This window comes from Leptodactylus fuscus, chromosome 11, assembly GCF_031893055.1.
Source record: "Leptodactylus fuscus isolate aLepFus1 chromosome 11, aLepFus1.hap2, whole genome shotgun sequence".
Lineage (NCBI taxonomy): Eukaryota > Metazoa > Chordata > Amphibia > Anura > Leptodactylidae > Leptodactylus > Leptodactylus fuscus.
In genome coordinates, this window is record NC_134275.1 from 66,069,352 (window position 1) to 66,088,140 (window position 18,789).

The 18,789-nt window shown below is 42.5% G+C and overlaps 1 protein-coding gene across 2 annotated transcripts in view; it reads right to left on the reverse strand.

The window, feature by feature from the left end:
- The window catches only part of FHL1 (four and a half LIM domains 1), a 50,267-nt gene that overhangs the window by 1,359 nt on the left and 30,119 nt on the right, over window positions 1-18,789 (reverse strand). Inside the window, exons 1-5 of one of the 2 annotated variants that reach the window (XM_075260341.1) lie at window positions 15,063-15,168; window positions 5,815-5,996; window positions 3,616-3,790; window positions 2,524-2,693; window positions 1,657-1,843 (exon numbers count right to left, since the gene is read on the reverse strand). In XM_075260341.1, coding sequence (XP_075116442.1) covers window positions 1,657-1,843; window positions 2,524-2,693; window positions 3,616-3,790; window positions 5,815-5,996; window positions 15,063-15,084 — 736 coding nt within the window. In that variant the 5' untranslated portion in view covers window positions 15,085-15,168. Of the gene's footprint in view, window positions 1-1,656; window positions 1,844-2,523; window positions 2,694-3,615; window positions 3,791-5,814; window positions 5,997-15,062; window positions 15,169-18,789 lie in introns of those variants that run through there. The other variant, XM_075260342.1, reaches the window with a different exon arrangement.

Sequence of the window (18,789 nt, forward strand, 5' to 3'; positions counted from 1 at the left end):
ATGCATTGCTTTATCAAAACTGCTTTGTTTGGCCGCTATCTTAATTTATTCACTTCATTGTTTACACTCAGTTTCTATGGCCCTTGGGATTATCTGCTCATTTGTCAAGTGATGTAGCTGCCTGCTCTCAGGGGGGAGGGAGGAGCTGTTTGTGTCTGATAAGTAGCGGAGCTTCTCAGAGAGCTCCGGGATTTCTGAGCTCTTATCAGTCGGTTTAATTGAATTTGGCTGATATGGGCTGAGATAGGGAGTCCGTTACCTCTGTATGTAATGCAAACTGACTCAAATCCAGCTCTGCTACATCAGCTTCACACTGTGGTAATTAATTTACAACCAATCCCGTGCAAGTGAAACCCCTGCCCACCTTTGTGCCGAGAAAAGCAGGAAGTGAAGAGAGCACAACAGCCTGAAGGTTAGTGAACAAGTGTCATGGCAATACCCCTTTAAACATGCTGGAAGAGCTTCAACGGATTACATTAAAGGATAAACAGTTAATTGACGGGAATCTGACTGCTAAGTCCTCCATCCAGGTCTGGTGGGCTCCATGCTTTTAGGCAGCCTTTCCAGAACCCCACTGCTTTTTTTTAACAGGCTACTGGATTACTCCAACTTCCCCTATTAATTTAGCTGCTGATGAGGTCCAAAAGACCGCTGTCCATAGCTGGGAATCTGCCCCTTTGGAATAGAAATACTAATTTGGCAATAAACTCCGCATCATGTCAGTAGGCAGCCTACAGAGGCACTGTTCTTTTAATTACATCCTGGAGAATAGATTTGCATATTTTTTACCCAGAATCCCTAGCGGAGCAGGAATGACTTGTAAGTCTCCGTACGCCTATGTAGGCACACACTCTCCCTAATGTGCATGATTATCCCCTGACTGGATTAATTTAGGAATCCCTGTTCCTGCCCTCTGCAGTCTTCCACTTCCTCTTAAGCCTCCAGGGGGCCCTGTGCGCTGCACATTACATCATCACATAGCAACATGATGTGCAGCGCACAGAGTTCGCCAAAAGGGGGAATGTTGAGGAGGCCGTGGGCAGAAGCGGGGATGGGGCCCATTTTGCCAATCTAGTTAAAAATACAACTGGATCACAGCCCCAGGCAAAAGTGGCCCCCAACCCAATTCTGCTACTGGTAGAGCAGGAAGCCTCAGGCCTGCTCTAATGGCAACAATCTCAGCCATATAACTCCTCAATACAGACAGTACAGTAATATAGTATAGAAAATATAAGGGCTGGTTTATCAAGAACAATATTTTCCACCTGCTAGAGTTTGGGTCTTATTTATAATAAAGTGTACCCCTCCTCATAAATTAGGGTCTTTGCACCTAAACAGAACTCCAGCAACATGCTGGTGTAGAATTCTAGTATAATCTATGCCAGTAAACTGATGTAAATGATGATAAATCTGATGAGGTCAGTAAAGTGGCGTAACATTTTTTATGGCTTGTACGCCAGTATAGTACAGTAGGCCCCAGTTCCACTAGTGGGCCCTATAAATCCTAGTCCGACACTGCCCCCACCGATCAAGAGAACGGGGCTGTTTATTATGAAGGCAGCCATATTGCTGTTTGCCCTTGAGGCCACATTCTGATAGGCGTTCCCTCCTTAAGCCATCATGTATTCCTACAAGGAATAATCATACAGTCAGTACCTGTTATAGGGTTTTTACAGCCAGAGCACTTCTTGGCTACAAAGGTCTTGTAGCAATCCACACAATAGTAGTGATCCTCAACAGCAGTGAAACGCTGGCCGGCTAGCTTTTTGTGGCAAGTTTCACATACAAAACAGTCACCGTGCCATGGCTGATCCTGATAGGTTATCCCTCCAGATGTTATCGGCTGGAAAAGAAACGTAAGACAGAATTGTAAGACACAAAGCAATTGGAGGAAGAAACTACTGTAAATGTGGCATCACTGTTATATCATGAGTGCTATGGGTTATAGTTCTGGGGATGAGGAATTTATTAAGGCTGAGGCCCTACGTTGCAGAAACACAAATTTTATTGTTGCACATTTTGCTGTGTTTTTTTAGGCCAAAGCCCAGAATGGATTGAACAGGAGGTAGAAGTATAAGAACTTCCTATATGTTTCCCATTCCTTTGGTAGCCATTCTTAGCTTTGGCTCAACGCAACAAAACAGCTGCGTTTCTGCTACGAGGGGCCTCATCCTAAGACTGGTGTTCTGTATACCAGTCTTGATCCATTATTAAGCGGCTCTGGCTTCTTCATAATCCAGACGCAGTTTCGTGCACCAGAACAGAACCCTACACCAGTCCGGAACTGGCATAGATTTCAGGTAGAACTCGCAAATTTGTTGACTTGGCTGACCTGAGCTAGGCCTCATTTTGCCCACTTGCCTAAAAAGTGGCAAGTGGGGAGAGGAAGCAACGATGTGGCGCATTTTTGGTACCAAAGAAGAGCCACATTTAGACCCAACTATACCAGAAAACTGATGTAGTTGGGTTAGTAACTTCCCCCCAATATTTTCTCATTCAACTCCGACAAGTCCGACTACTCACATTCTTACACTTTACACAGTTCTTAGTAAACTTTTGCTCATGGCAGTTGACACAGAAGACATCAGTTCCTTTGGGGAAGAAGCTTCCGGCCCCTATGGACTGCTTGCAGTTGCTGCACTTGAAGCATTCCTCATGCCAGGCACTGCCCTTATACTCCACATTGCGTCCACCTGAAAGAAGATCAGACACGTTTCAGTATTTTATAGGAAGATCCTTTGTTCTGGATTTTTTGAGAAATATACAATTTATGGGAATGTGCTGTGTAACTATAGACAGAATTCCTTTCTATACATTTTCTCTACAACCGCCTATAACTTTTGCATATTATTGTATGTACAGTATATAGTGGTCATCGGTAACGTGGCTGCAATTTAAGGAACAGACCATAGATCTGGATATGGGGCTACTACTAGATCAGTTACGATCCGGACACGGCAACTCCCACTGATCAAGGGGGCAACGTGGCGGCTCAGTGGTTAGCACTGCAGCCTTGCAGCGCTGGGGTCCTGGGTTCGAATCCTGCCAGGAACAACATCTGCAAGGAGTTTGTGTGTTCTCCCCGTATTTGCGTGGATTTCCTCCCATTCTACAATCTACATTTAAAAAAAAAAAAAAAAAGGGTCCCTGGTCCCCCTGTATGAATGAAGGGGTTGGTTGTACATATATGGCAACTTAATTCACTTCTATTGGACGACTGGAGATATCCAGCACTTGGCTATCCGTAGCAGTGCCATGAAGATGAATGGTGTGGACGTGCGCGTGCTTGACCTGCTTCTCCAGAACAGGATTCCCAATCTCATAAATGGTGGAATCCCAGTGGTCAGACCCCCACCGATCAGTTATATGGTTATGGAATGACTTACAAATATTGGATTATTTAATATTTTGTTCGGGCACAAGAGCCATAAGATATCATATTCCGGTATAAGTCGCTGTAAGATATACTAAATGGTGACCAGGTTTTATGTTCTGATATAGTAGTGCAACCAGTGTGCAGGAGACGGGTGCAGGGTCCAGGCTGATAATCTGTATTACATTACAGTACAGTATTACGTCTTCTATCTAATAGATGGTAATGTGAGGTTTTATTACCTGCCTGGATCAGCTTGTGGCATCCAGTACAGCGCAGGCCATCTTCTCTGGTGGTGCACTTGGCACACATAATTTTATTGTCCTTGAAAATAAACTGTTCATTGGCCAGAGGATGGTAGCACTTGACACATCGGAAGCAGGTATCATGCCAGTAACGGCTCTTGTAATGCAGCTCCTACAAATAAAGACGTATACAGAGGTCAACTCCCATCCATCTTTAACATCCACAGTGCATTCATTTTTACAGAGCACCAGAAACAAAGCTGACTGAGCATGTGCGACCACTAGCCCTGGACACATTCTGAGAAGGATTCTCAAGGGGACACCATAAAACGTATGTAACTGCAATATCACAGGAGCATTCTTTGCAAATTATTTCAATTGATCGGTTGTTACTTTTTGCATGATTTAACATAGACATGTAATAGTTATTCATAAGACAAGTCCTTTAAATGAGAAGATTCTGGATGTTTGCGGCTGGGACGTCAGCACTTGGTGCCCGGAACAGAGAGAAAGTGGGGAGCAGAGAGGTGAGTGATGAATGCGGCTGCCTTTCCACTAACTGCAATGAGCATCTCCAGTAGTACTGATGGAAGCGTTTATTACTCTTCTAATGTAGCATGGTGTACACAGCCATGTGTGGGCGTCTGTCCTGGGAATGGAGGACCTTCATGCAGTGTAGCATATAATATAGACCAGTGGCTCCTAACCAGGGCATGTACCCCTAGGATCTGCAGAGCGTACCCCGTGGGGTACATGTACCCCAGGTTGGGAGCAATGACATAACTAGGAATGGTGGGGCTCCAAGGCGAACACTTGACATTGGGTTCGTGAACCCGTAGCCTCACTTACCGATCCTGGTTCCTGCAAACAGCCGCTTCTGCAGAAGAAAAAGCGCTGGCAGCCATGAGCAGGAGCCAGGATCGTAAGTAAATAGGGCCCGTTACCTGCTGGAGTTACTCCAACTGGTAACAGCCTATTAAAAAAAAAAATCCACGGCGATAGAAACTGCCGTCGAGCCCCCTAATGTCCCGGGCTCTGCAGGTTGCTACCCCAGTAGTTACGCCCCTTGTTCTTGTGAGAACTTAAAGTCTAGAGAGAAAGAATACAGTCTGTTATATACTGCTACCCCTGTAGTTACACCCCTGTTTAAACAATCCTTTAGCTTACTTATAGGACGTGTACGAGGGCGGTCCAGACTACAGAGCCAGACTGCTGAGCAACAGCCAACTGCAGCGATAACATGCAGCTCATGCATCAATGTCCACTGCAGCAGTCATGTGAATATGAAGAGGTGAGTATAGGCGATTTATTCATTTGACAAAGTTTCTTAATGGTGAAAAATTTTTGTGAAATCTCACCTGGAAAATGATCGATAATTAGATTTTAAAATCGATCCTGAAATCTCAAGATCGGCTCAACCCTACCGTAAAGCATGTATTTATTTCTCTCGCTTATATAGCGCCAACACATTCTGCAGCGCTTTCCAGACTTTATTACTCACTGTCCCAAGTAAATCCAGTTAATTTTCTGCTTTATTGGGATTAATTCCAAAACAATATTAATCAAATTGCAACCTACAGGGAAAAACAAAACAACAAAAACCTATTTCTAGCTTTCCAGTGATTTTTCTAAAATGGTACATCCGCCACTAGGTGGCAGTATATAACCACTGGATTGCCAGAATAAATCACAAATACCAAACTCCTGCAGTCTGTGCGGTGGGCTTGTGACCGTCTAGACTTTCGTAATAAAAACATCTCCATGTAAAATGTAGTAACTTCTGTAAGTGCAGAACATAAATCTGTCTGAGGCCCGGCAGCTTAAAAAAAAAAAAAAAAAAAAAAAAAAAAAAAAAGATCAAACATTTCACGAAACTGTAATGTGTGAACCTGACTTTAAAATAATAAAAAAAATGGTGAAAAATATTAGGTTGGAACCAAATTTGTGCTGCAGATTTTAGATGGTTGGACCTGCGGGTCCTATACTAATGTACAACTACCTTTTTCTGCCATCTTGAAGCTCCTGGATCCCAATGCAAAATATATAACCAGGCCCCTACTTACCATGGGCTATCTATAATGCTGGTGTTGTCTTATGTTGTAGAGAGGCCTTTGGGCCCCCTGGGCTTCAGGACCTGGTAGCAATGGCTACCTCTGCACCTGCTATAGCTATGCCCCTGAGTACAGGTTTGCTAACCTTAGAATCCACTCCAATAGGCTTCTTGCACTCAGCACAGGTGTTGGCACAGATTTTCTCGAAGCATTTCACGCAGCAGTTGTGTCCGTCCTTCTCCACGTACTTTTTTCCCTGGAGAGGAGCTCTGCAGTAGTGACAATCAAAGCGTTCGGACATTGTGCCCACTGTATAGTGGCGTGGACCTAGGAAAAGAGCAGAGATTGTGGGAATCAGTAGGGATACGTTATTACAACATGCATGTTACCTTATACCTGAACCTAGTAATATATAGGGATCACTTATCCTTCAAACCAACGTGTAGACCTTTGGACTTTGGTGTGACTGCTATAGAATGGCCTCTTATGAGGGCTCCTGCACATTTTTTGGCATATCTGGCATGTCACTTTCAAGAATCAGATCTTTGTTATAGGGCAAGGACGTATTCCATAACCTGGCTCAAAGGCGTCATGGATTTCAATCACATCCTGAGGTTATCATTTGTTTTGTAGATCATCTTGGTTAGGGTCAATACAATAGTATGGGTAAGGGTAGTAAGGGTCTTGTAGCCATAATATGGATAATAAAACACATCTACAATCTCCAAATACAGAAGCAGCAAGACAACAGGCTAACACCCTGCACCATGGTTATGATGACCAGAACGTGGCTGGATTAAAATCAGTTCCTATGAATGGGGCGATTCACGTGATCTCACATAAAAATGCTGTTACCTGTGTAAACCCACGAACCCCATAGACTATAATGAGGTCCTCCGGGTTTCCGACAATTTTATACTGAGCGATTCCTCATGGATCCCTCAATAGACTCAAATCTATGAGGAATCCATTAAAACATTAGTCCTACATTTGCAAAGTGGCTGTAAAACGTCTCCCTTTTTTCACAGTCATTAGCCCATAAGTTGGCTGAATAGAGCTGTAAGGCCTTATTCACACAACAGTGTCGTTTTTCGACCATAAAGGAAGGCTGTGCCGAGCCATTGAAGCTCATTGGATGTCAGTTTTTATGATGGCCATGAAAAACGGTCTGTCAAAAAAACATACCTGTGAATAGAACCATAGACATTCATGGTTATACGGCCTGTTACAGGAAGGTGGCGAGGGCAACACAATAAGTAATAAAGTTGCAAATGTTTGTAGAAAGAGATTTGCAACTTATTCCTGCCTTGTACTAGTGTCCAAGATATGATAAATCTTCCCCACTTTTCTTATGAGAGGTAAAGTCGGAAAACATATTCATATACACTTTGCTTATATTCTGGAAGTTGCAGTCACAGTCTACATTCTCTATCAGTATGTCTTTGGGGTGTGGGTGGTAACGGAGTACCCGGAGGAAACCTATACAAACACGGGGAGAACATACAAACTCCTTGCAGATGATAGAGGTAATACATGGGCGGCTCTAGCAGAATGAGAGCCACAGATTAGTTATCAATCCAGGTGATGTCTATATTACTTACAAGAGAGTATAGACAGAGACTGTTATCTGCACCAGTGTCTAGTGATCAGATGGACAGAGACAGTTATCTGTACGAGTGCCTAGTGATCAGATGAGGAAAATTTAGTGATCAGATGGACAGAGACTGTTATCTGCACCAGTGCCTAGTGATCAGATGGACAGAGACTGTTATCTGTACGAGTTCCTAGTGATCAGATGGACAGAGACTGTTATCTGTACGAGTTCCTAGTGATCAGATGGACAGAGACTGTTATCTGCACCAGTGTCTAGTGATCAGATGGACAGAGACTGTTATTTGTACGAGTGCCTAGTGATCAGATGGACAGAGACTGTTATTTGTACGAGTTCCTAGTGATCAGATGGACAGAGACTGTTATTTGTACGAGTGCCTAGTGATCAGATGGACAGAGACTGTTATTTGTACGAGTTCCTAGTGATCAGATGGACAGAGACTGTTATCTGCACCAGTGTCTAGTGATCAGATGGACAGAGACTGTTATTTGTACGAGTGCCTAGTGATCAGATGGACAGAGACTGTTATTTGTACGAGTTCCTAGTGATCAGATGGACAGAGACTGTTATCTGCACCAGTGCCTAGTGATCAGATGGACAGAGACTGTTATTTGTACGAGTTCCTAGTGATCAGATGGACAGAGACTGTTATCTGCACCAGTGTCTAGTGATCAGATGGACAGAGACTGTTATTTGTACGAGTTCCTAGTGATCAGATGGACAGAGACTGTTACCTGTACGAGTGTCTAGTGATCCGGTGGACAGAGACTGTTATCGTGAGACCCCTCTTTCAATAGGACACTAGCCTTCCTCTATATCTCCATATTAGAGAGACATACAGATGAGCACAGAGTCTTAGTGCCTGCGCTTCGGACTATATAAGTAAATAGATAAGTAGCCTCCGACAAGTAAATACACCACAACAGACTTCAAGCTTCACTGCAAAGCTAAACATCTTGGACAGGGGAATGTGTAATAGGCTGGTAAGAAGGATTAGTATTTGTATAGCCCGGTCTGTTATGACGTGTTTATCAACAGTAAATCATCTGCAGCAAGCAGCGAAGAACGTTCTCATCCAAAAAGACAAGTCTTAAGATTTTCCAGTTTATATCCAAGGCAGGATATACAAGGTTACAAGTGTTTATTACAGTCTAATACCATTTCTATTATATTTATAAGGAGTCTGTTACCAGGATCCACCAAATGAACCCAACCCTTGCCTCTTTATAGCAATGGCAACGCCCCTGCTGCTCCAACTAACTCATTTGCATATTGACTAAAGCAGGGAAACTTTGTACTTTGTAATATATTATCAGTGGGAAATGCTTCTATCACTTGTTATAATCTCCTCTTCTGCCTACTAAACCATGTGATTTACTGGCAGCAAAACACAGAAGTCTACAGTGAGGGGAGAGGGGAAGAGGAGCCCAGTGTGGGAGAGATGAGCACAGATACAGCACAATAAGTGTCTAGAAGATTTCTAGCACTTGACTTTCATGGCAGATTGTTAGCAGTTTTTCAATAAAGATGGGACAGAGCAGTGAATTGAGAAGTTTAGCAGACAAGAGAGGAGATGATAGCATGAGATTGTTAGCATTCTCCCCTGATAAGAAATATAGCAAATTTTCTTAGTCACATAGACTGTACGTCTAACAGTTTACACTACCTATGGGTTGGCCTCGTGCCAAAATTTTATGCCAATTTTCGGTACAACTTTGGTGCAAAAAGTCTTCTTCTTGCAACATTTTGGGCCAAATTTTGACATATTTTATGTCAACCCTGTGATGTTATACCCTGATGTGTCTACATGATTTAGAGAGAACCTTTACCCACCTTTGTCAACTCCAACTCTTTGCATTTTGTAATAGGAGCTACTCTTCTGATTCTGGTTCTGTAGGAATTTTTTCGCTAGTCCCTCTCCCTATTCCTGAGCAATCAATTCTGTTAGTTTCAACACCCAATGCACTAATAAAGCTCTCTACTGTCAGGTAGGCAGTCCCTGTCTATCTCTTCCAGCCCAAGACCACCCACCGGACAGTAGAGAGACCAATTAGCTTATTTGGTGCTGAAGCTAATTGCTCAGGAATGGTGGGGGTAAGAGAAAAAATTCCATCTGTGCCAGAATATGTTTGAGCGGACCCCTTTAAAAGATGTGAAGAGTTGGTGGAGGTGCAGGAGGTGAACGGTCTTCTTTAAATGGAGGTTTACATGTGCAAAATAAGGATATGGATATCATAGCCAAAGACTTCCAGTTCAGTACCAGTATTACAATGAGGATCTCTTTTTTGGAGGTTCCTGGCAATAACCTCTAGCCTGGACGGCACCCTCTTTTATTCAGTTTTGGTGCTAGTCAGTACTCCTTAGAGCAGGAAGCCTCAAGCTGTTGGCTGTTCATCAAAGCAGCTGACAGATTTGTTGTACTTCGCTATCACAGCCAAGGCAAGGCTTGCTAGAGGTCACGACTGTATGTGTGGTCAGGAACCTGCTAAATATCTAAGGTTAGGGACTTCCTCTAACATCATGTGCCTGGGAACCTGTCTGGACCATTCTGCAGACTAGATTGCCTACCATTTTTTCGGAAAAAAGGATCTTTTTTTTTTTTCCCCCAGTAATGACGCCACTCTAGTTCATGGCTGTGTCAGGTATTGCAGCTCAATTCACTTGAATGGGACTGAGTTGCAATAACAGACATAGCATGTGACCAAGAGCAAAAACAGATCCTTGTCTAACTTCACACAACCCAGTTAAAGACTGTAATGGTGAAGTTTCTAAACCAATAGCGCTGGATTGTGTTATAGTTGTATCTAAAACTAGCATTCGTTGACATATTTAGTAACATTTTCTATGAATGCTATTAAACAGATACAAGCTCTGTGCCTGGTCTAACTTGTACATGTGCTGTAACTGGATAATACAAACCCTGCAGAACTGCCTGTGAACTGTCACATCAAGTATAGGTACCTATCTGCAAGCAGCATGTTACCCCTTGTACAGATCTGCGTTGGTATTCCATCTGGGGAAGTCCGCAGGGGGAATACCGAACGCAATTACAAGCGCTGTGCAGTAAAAGCACATGGACCCCATAGACTATAATGGGGTCTGTGTGCTTGCCGCGCACTCCCCGCATGATTCATACGGACTTGAAAGTAGATTGGGAACTACTTTCCCGTCCGCATGTTCTGTCCGGAGATCTGGCGGCAAGCACACGGACCCCATTATAGTCTATGGGGTCCATGTACTTTTACTGCAAACCGCTTGTAATTGCATTTGGTATTCCATTTGTGGGGGGTCCCCCGGGTCGGAAAACAAATGCAGATGTGAACCAATCCTTATAGAACAGGAAGAACAGACAGATACCGAGCGGAAACCAAACAAACCCCATTATAGTCTATGGGGTCCGTGAGTTTCCTTAGGTAACCGCTTTTTTATGCGTTTAGGTTTCCATTCGGGGGGTCTCCAAGTGGACTCCTCGAACGGAAACCCCAATGCAAATGTGAATAGGGCCTGACTGTATGTGTTTACTCAGGATCCCTGTATCAAAATGTTTCATTGTATAATAGAAAAGTTACCCAACAATCTAATATATAATAGTGTATTCTAGTTTACACTCTGGGACTGTGGAGCTGGCGCTGCTCACTCAGATGCAGTTTGTTACAATGTATCAGAATGCGTAGGGAAAGAGACTGGTGTACAGGTAGTCTATGCAATCTAAGGCTTTGTTCACATCTGCATTATTATTTTACTTGTTTTGCTTAGTTAAAGGAGCAGAACAATATAATAAAAGCACATAAAGGGGTCTGATGGGTTTCCAATGGGCATTGCACCAGCATGCTGTGCTATTTTGTCTTGCCCTTGTATTGTCATCTGCAATGAAGTCTTCAACACAGATGTGAACAAAGTGTAACAAGCCCATAAGCTGTGTGAGCAGGACTAGATGATAATGTTTCTGGTCACTGACAAAAAGTAGAAATCTTAAAAACAAGGACATGAAATAGAAATCTGACATTATACAACATTATATATCATTGACTTATACACAAATTGAAACAATAAATGTCACCCTGCTGTGATACTAACAAATAGGGCGATGTGACATTACACTATAATAAGGTCAGACACCTCCCTGTTCTTGTAGCTGTCGGAGTAACTGCTGTCATCGCTTGCTAAATAAAGTTGGTTAGGGCATCATAAAACGCTGGCAGCCACACTAAAAAGGGGTTAAAAGATAAAAGGTTGGAAACAGATTGGCTCCGTGACCTTTCCTAATGTCAGCCGTAACCTTCTCATTATAGATGTAATCTGGAGGAATCCATAAGCATGCCAGGCCCAGCTATAGTCATCATCCATTTATACAGCACTTGTACCCATATAGGCCTCTGCCTGGAACACTATGTATCTGTCCTGGACGTCCCGGATGCTGCAGTACAAGGATTTATGTCCCCAGAAATGTCACGTTCTAGCATTCCCCACAATGTGATACAGATGAGAAGTGTCCAGACGTATCCAGAGGAACCATAATCAAAAGTTCTACTTCAATGCCACACAATTTTCAACGCCTCTGCTTTCTGTCAGTGAATTGGAACCGTTTACTTTCTATCCAGAGATGGAAAGCAGATGTAGACCTTCTACAATTGTATCTGTGAGATAAACAGCCTGGATTTTTAGGGGATACATGCAATGTAGCATAATATTAGGACAGGACTGGTGTATGGTGCTTAAAGAAGATCTGTGATGTCCTTATGGATGTGCGGTATTATACGGTATTATATACTGCTAGAAAGCAGACAGTGTGCTGAATTCAGAGCTTTCCTGGTAAGTTCCCCGGTGTTGGAGATATCGGTGCTGGCAGTATTCGTCCATAGACTCGTACTGAGGGGGAAGGAGGGCGTTCCTTATACTGTAGCTCAGCATTATCGCTAGGCGGTAAGGAACGTCCCCTCTGACAGTACAGGGCTATGTTACAGTACAGTCAGGGGTTCCCTCACAGTCCGGCAATGACGCTAGACTGTAAGACCCACCCTTCTGACGGTGGGGATACTGTATATAGTGCCGAAATTAATGGCACTGACATCTCCACCGGGACACATACCGGGAAAGCTGACGGTGCTCTGAATGTGTCTTTCTAGCACTATATAATACCGCACATAGATGAGGACATGGAAACGATATGTTTGCAGCCTCTGGGACAAAACATGTCTAAAACTGCAGACAAAAAACTCCTGCATGTATCTGATGTTATAGGAGTGAATACAACTGATACGCTAAGGACTTCATTATAGTCAGTGGGTCCCTCGGGATCCACTGATGTCCATCATCAGGTGGATCCCTTTTATTGTTTAGTCCACTCTTCTGATCCACGACAGAACAGAAGAACGAATTAAAATGCCGAAAGAGTTACCCTTTTTTGCTTGAAGGACGGCAAGGGTCAATGGAATAGATAAGCACATCATGTAACTTTCTATAAGACTCTGCGTTTCAATATCTCTTCTTAAAGCGATTGTCCAGGGAGTAAAAATTACAAAAATAGTGAGCATGCTCAGGAGACCAGCTGGATCACCAGGCGATCCACGGCCCGGTACTGGTCTGTGGCCCGATGGGGAGGACCTCAGGTCTAAACAGTTAATAAATGTGGTATAAGACTTGTAGGACAGATTGTTGGTGCAAGTTATAAGACAATTTGATGAAACACAGAAATGTGAAATGACTCTAATTACATAAAAGACGTCGGATTGTTATTATTTGTGGTCATGTTAATTGTCGTCAAGTTTCCAGGGCGTTTCCTACTGCCGGACAATACAGAGTATATATAGAAATGTCTGACGGATGTGGCACAAATAATGTTCACACTCTGGGAAGTGACGGGTCAGGGTGATAGCGCTCCATAGAAATATTTCTATTGCTATGGCTGTGGATTCTTGATGTTTGCAGCCCTGACAACAGTTGCCAATCATCTGACATTCTTACACAATATGGTAATGAATATGAAGTGTATACAGTCATTTATCTTGTGAACCAGCAGAATGCTCTGTAGACTATCAGGCAGGGAACAGAGACAGCATCAGACACATTGCATATGTAGATACACAGACCAATGCTGAGGACATGCAGTAGAAACAATGTCTAAAGTGATCGCCACCCCCAGCATAGACTTTTATTGTCCATCGACATCACAACTTGTATTAGATAGATCGATGTGTTGCCATCAATGATTGTTTTGATCCTGCCGAAATCAGCCGATCACCTGATGAACAAGCTATGGCCGAGCATTGGCTCCTGACAGCACCTAAATGGCCCTGTCTAAGCTGTCACAGTACTTTAAGGAAATTCGATATGGTCCTCAACATCTGAGCCTATCAAACATTGATGTGTCAATCGTGGCATCTTATCCTCATCTCTATGCAGAGAACTCTTATCTACTCATCCCTAAAATCAGAGGGATTTTCATACCATACACATTTATCGTAAATTTTGGCAAAAGCATCATTTAAAAAGTTGCAAACCAGAGTCGTGCAACTTTTTACACCAGATTTCTGTTGTGAGCCGATGATAACTCTCCCCTTTGTGTTTCTGCTCTTCAACATTTTCCATCTATTTGTTATCTGCCAGGATATAACCCTTTGGCCCATCCTTCCTTTGCCAAGAAGAGAATACAATATATCCAGTCTGATCTGTGAGCTAAATACATAAGCAGCTGCATAAATATACAATGTATCAGTCTGGAGTCCAGAAAGCCTTGCCTAGACTGGATACAATCTCAGATTAGGTCAGGGCTGACTATTCTCATTCACTGACTGTTAACACAGATCTTGGTCATAAATAGTATATTAGAAAATTGTAGAACTATATAGTCATGCAGCTTCAGTCTGCGATCTGCAATTCCGTCCCCCATTCTGCTTGACAAATGCAAAGAGAAAAGTCCTGCTTGCATTTTTCAGGAGGAAACCCGGCAGATCCCATTATTGTCAATGGGGTCCCCGGTTTTCCGCAGGTAACTGCTATTGGGTTTCCGTTTTTCGTGGACACAAAAAACGGAAACCGAAATGCAAGTGTGAACCTAGCATTAGTTATATAAAACTAGATAACCTCTTTAAGTGCTGTCAATACAGACCAATGCCTGGTCTATGGGGATATATTGGTGTAAGCCACTAGATCAGTTCTGTAAGATGCTGACAACTGATCCAGACAGATTCTCTAGTTTATTTGTTCTATACATTTACCTCGCTGCCTTAGCACAAACAACCTCATCTCAAGACCATGTCATGCAAACGCGGACCACACTCGCTTCTCCCAATGTAACGCCATTATGTAGTGTATACACAGGGCGATCTCATAGCACTTCACTAAATGTATAAACCTGCAATTTGATCCATGTAGCAAAGAAATTTGCAGAAAACAAACATAATGAATGCAATGCAACAAACAATGCAAAAAAAAAAAAATCAAAAACGATGAAATTACAAAATGACCAAAAAGTACTTAAAAATACTCAAAATGGTTAAATCTGTTTGACGGCCGCTCGGAGAAAGGACTGAACTTTCTGTAACTCCTCCACGTTTACTTCAAGTTTTATAGTTGTATATATTACTGAATATTTAAGGATTTGCACTGCACGCCATAGACAGGAAGGCAATGAGATCTATTCCACTAAAGCATCTATCTAAGCAATGCAAATCGTATATAAAATACATCAGACAACGGCCATAAAGCTAAAGTATAATACAAGAAGCAAAAAGCAGCTTTACCACGACCTGTTCTAACCCCTAAGAATTGCCAGGATTTACCTGAGTGTCTTTCGAAAGCCATTGTAAGAAGTGGTCACTTAGACAATGTCCCGTCCTCAGCAGATACAACCCTACTGTTTGATAACATACATTTACAGCAGCTATTAATAAGGAGCCACAGGCACATGTTCACACCCCTCTCCAGGGATTTCATGTTTAATCCTGCCTCAAAAGCAAGACCATTTTTGGTTATCTTTTGGGAGAAGAATAGGGTCCAAAAAAAAGTGTACACAGAAAATGCCCACACAACTACTCCAATTTCTAAATTAGCTTCCAAGTCTGTGTAGTTACATAGAAGCCCTTCCCCTTAATGAAACCCAATATCCCACTCATGGATCAAAGAGAAGATGTTGCTGCCTGGTTCATCAATGGAAAGTATAAGTCAGTATGCCCCTAGAGCCCCCTCCCCTATAGGAGTCGTCTTATGGCAGCACAATGCAGTAAGTTATTTACTTCCCATGGCTTAAAGGAGCTGCCTGACTATAACAACTAAACACCAATACAGCGGGGGCACCAGTCCTGAGAACAGGGGTACCATGACTCCTTTGGAATGGTTTGACAGTAACACATGTCTATGGGGGAGATTTATTAAGCCTTTTATGCAGGTTGTTAGTGCACAAAAAGTTCACAATTTTATTTTTTTTTTTACAGGACTGCTGATGGGCATGGACCAGCGCCCCACCAGATATGATCGGGATACCTGAAACCTATGCCAGCTATGAGCTAGTATAGAGTTCTGTTCAGGTGCATGGCTTTGCAGGGGTGCGTTTGATTTCTTAGGAGGCTTATACCTTATCATAAATGAGGTGCACCCTGGGCCATCGCAGGAGATATGAAGACTGGCATTGCAAATACCAATCTTTACAAATCTCCCCATATAAACTTGGCAAAGATAGCCAAAAAACTGTTTAGCAGCATGCATTCCTGATCATTCAGTGTGAACAGTGTCCTGTGTAATAACATGGTCCAGTACTGAGGCATTCTGCAGTTAACTTTATATGTTCTTCATGTCTGGTAGATAAGGAATTGTAAAAATAGAATAGATTAGATTAGAATAGAATAGAATAGAATAGAATAGAGAATAGATTAGAAGATAGTAAATTGATTCTGCTTTATGGAGTATTTATATTTTATAAGCTGTCAATGTGGACAACTCAGGTCAGGTTTTGCACAGACAACTGTCTGTTATTTTGGGAAAGGCTCATTTAGAGAAGTAGATGGTCTACAACAAAAGGTATATGTCTATATATATACAACAATCTTCCCATGTTGACATGAGTTCAGCTATAGGTCAGCTAGAGATCGGTCACAATGTCAGGCTAAAAACATGTACTTACAGTGCTTGCATGCCTCCATCTTGGGAATGGGCTTATGTAATATATATATATATATATATATATATATATATATATATATATATATATATATAATAATGACTAGAGATGAACAGGGTTTTGTATTGAATTTTCAAAAAATTTCACATGTAGCCTAGCCCAAGACTTTTTGGATCCATGACCCACAAATCTTTATAATTTAGTGCAAGTAAAGTGCAGAAAGTTATATTAGCCTCCGCTTCATTGGAGAAGTGCTTATGGGCTGGAGGCAGCTGAGATGGGTCAGATGAGAATATTCCTGGGGTGGACAGACATATTGTAGTGGACTAAGGTTTATGGCACTAAAACACCATTGCGTTACATATGTACCCAGGATAGGCGATAAGTATCCGCTCGGTGGGAGTCTGACCACCACCAATCTGGAGAATAGGGGACTGAAAACCCACTTGTGAATGGAGTGGCAATGTGCTTGCCATTCACTGCTATGATGCTGCCAGGACAGTAATCTACAGCAGTGCCTGCATCCCTATAGCACTGAATGTAGCACTGGCACTCCAATCACAAGGAGGACTATCGGCCCCCCATTCTTCTGATCACTGGGCGTTCGACTGCTGGGTGGATAGGAGGACATGTCCCTAACGGCACAATCCCTTTACAATTTATTATTATTATTATTATTATTAATAATAATAATAATAACTAATACAAAGAAGTCTACACATTATGGCTGGAACCAAAACTCCATAGTGTCTGTTATATAGCCATAGCTGCAAGATATTCTCTACCCCAAGGGGATCTTCATTGCTGTACCATTAGAATTGGGTGACGCTGCCAAAAGGAGTGGTGATCCCCATCAGGACTAGCCAGGAATATCATGACACATGTGACCAGCTGGGTTGGATGTGTGTGGGAGTAAAGGTTAGTACTAGTTGAGCTTATGTAGCGGAAAGGTTAAAGTTCAGAGAATAAAAGATACATGAAGTGGTCACAGCCATGTAAACAACATATCCGCAACAGTCCAAAATACTATGCTAATCTGATTTGCAGTGTTAGGCTACATTGAAACGACCAGGGTATAAAACAAGTGTGTAAAACATCCATTTGTCACAGCTGTCTTGCATTCGATGGGCACCCATGGACAAAAATAGGATATGACCTATATTTTGACAGTCTGTGACAAGGTTCATATGAATAACCCCTATTTACTTGAGTGATGTCACCCAGCCATTATTCACATATATTATTATTATTAGTTTTTAAAATCCGATCTTCGATCATTAAAAAATCCCATTGACTTGAATTAGGACCGGACTTGAGATCAGGATCGGGTTCAGATGGAAAATGATCGGAAATCGGATTTTTAAAACGATACTGAAATCTCAAGATCGGCTCAACCCTAATCTCTAACACTAGCCTGGGAGGCGGAGGCGGACACGGCGCTCTGAAGGCCTGTGAATTAGAGAGAAGAGGAGCGAGAAGAATGGTGAGCGGCAGTGGCAGCGATTCTGTGCAGGTAAGTTGAATGATTGGGATCGGAATTCCGTTCCCAATCTTTTTTAGGCGGGATCGGAACCCGATCGCAATCGTGAAATTTACTCGATCGCCGATCGGGATCCGATCTTTTTCGATCCCAATCGCTCAACCCTAGCTACATGGCATACATTAGAGTGCTATATGTAAGTACATCTTTTTAATGGTGTATGGTACAAACATGGTTGCTGGAGAATTTTAGGGTGTAAATTCTCTCCCTTGTGTCCTTGCTCTCTTCCTGGCTGGGTCTTACAGTTCTCCTCCTCTGGCAGTTTAGACAATGTCTATGGTCTGTAGTTAATGCTGATTTGGCATATGGTCTCCTCTAAGGACGTTATCAAGCAGACTCCCTGTTTTTCACCCTTTAACCACAGATGAGAATCTAGGCTTTGTTATCAGGTGTCTGACAGGTGACCTGTAGGTCCTGAGGTGACCCTTTTGTGTGTTGCAACTGAACAGACCAGGCAGGTCAGGACTATGGTGCAGTGAGCCACAGAATCTAATGCATAGTGTGAATACAGACTAAAATCAGGACAGACTGAATACATACACAGACTAAAAACTGGCTGGAATTTAGGCTGAACATCCAGATAACAAAGGCCGGGTCTAAAACAAGAATAAGACAACTGAACTCATGGCTCCGCCAGAGTGAGCATGGAAAAGTAGACTTAAAGACATAGCAGTAACCCGACATCTGCAATTTGTCAAACATTTGTAGCAGGGTAGCTTATCACAAAAGACAACAAAAACCAAAGAAAAGTTTTTCCAATTTCTATAGTTTTTTTTGTGATATCATGATTCACTCTGCTATATCTTTATTTACAAGCATGCAGACAGGGATTGGCAGAAGAAAGTTTAGCAGG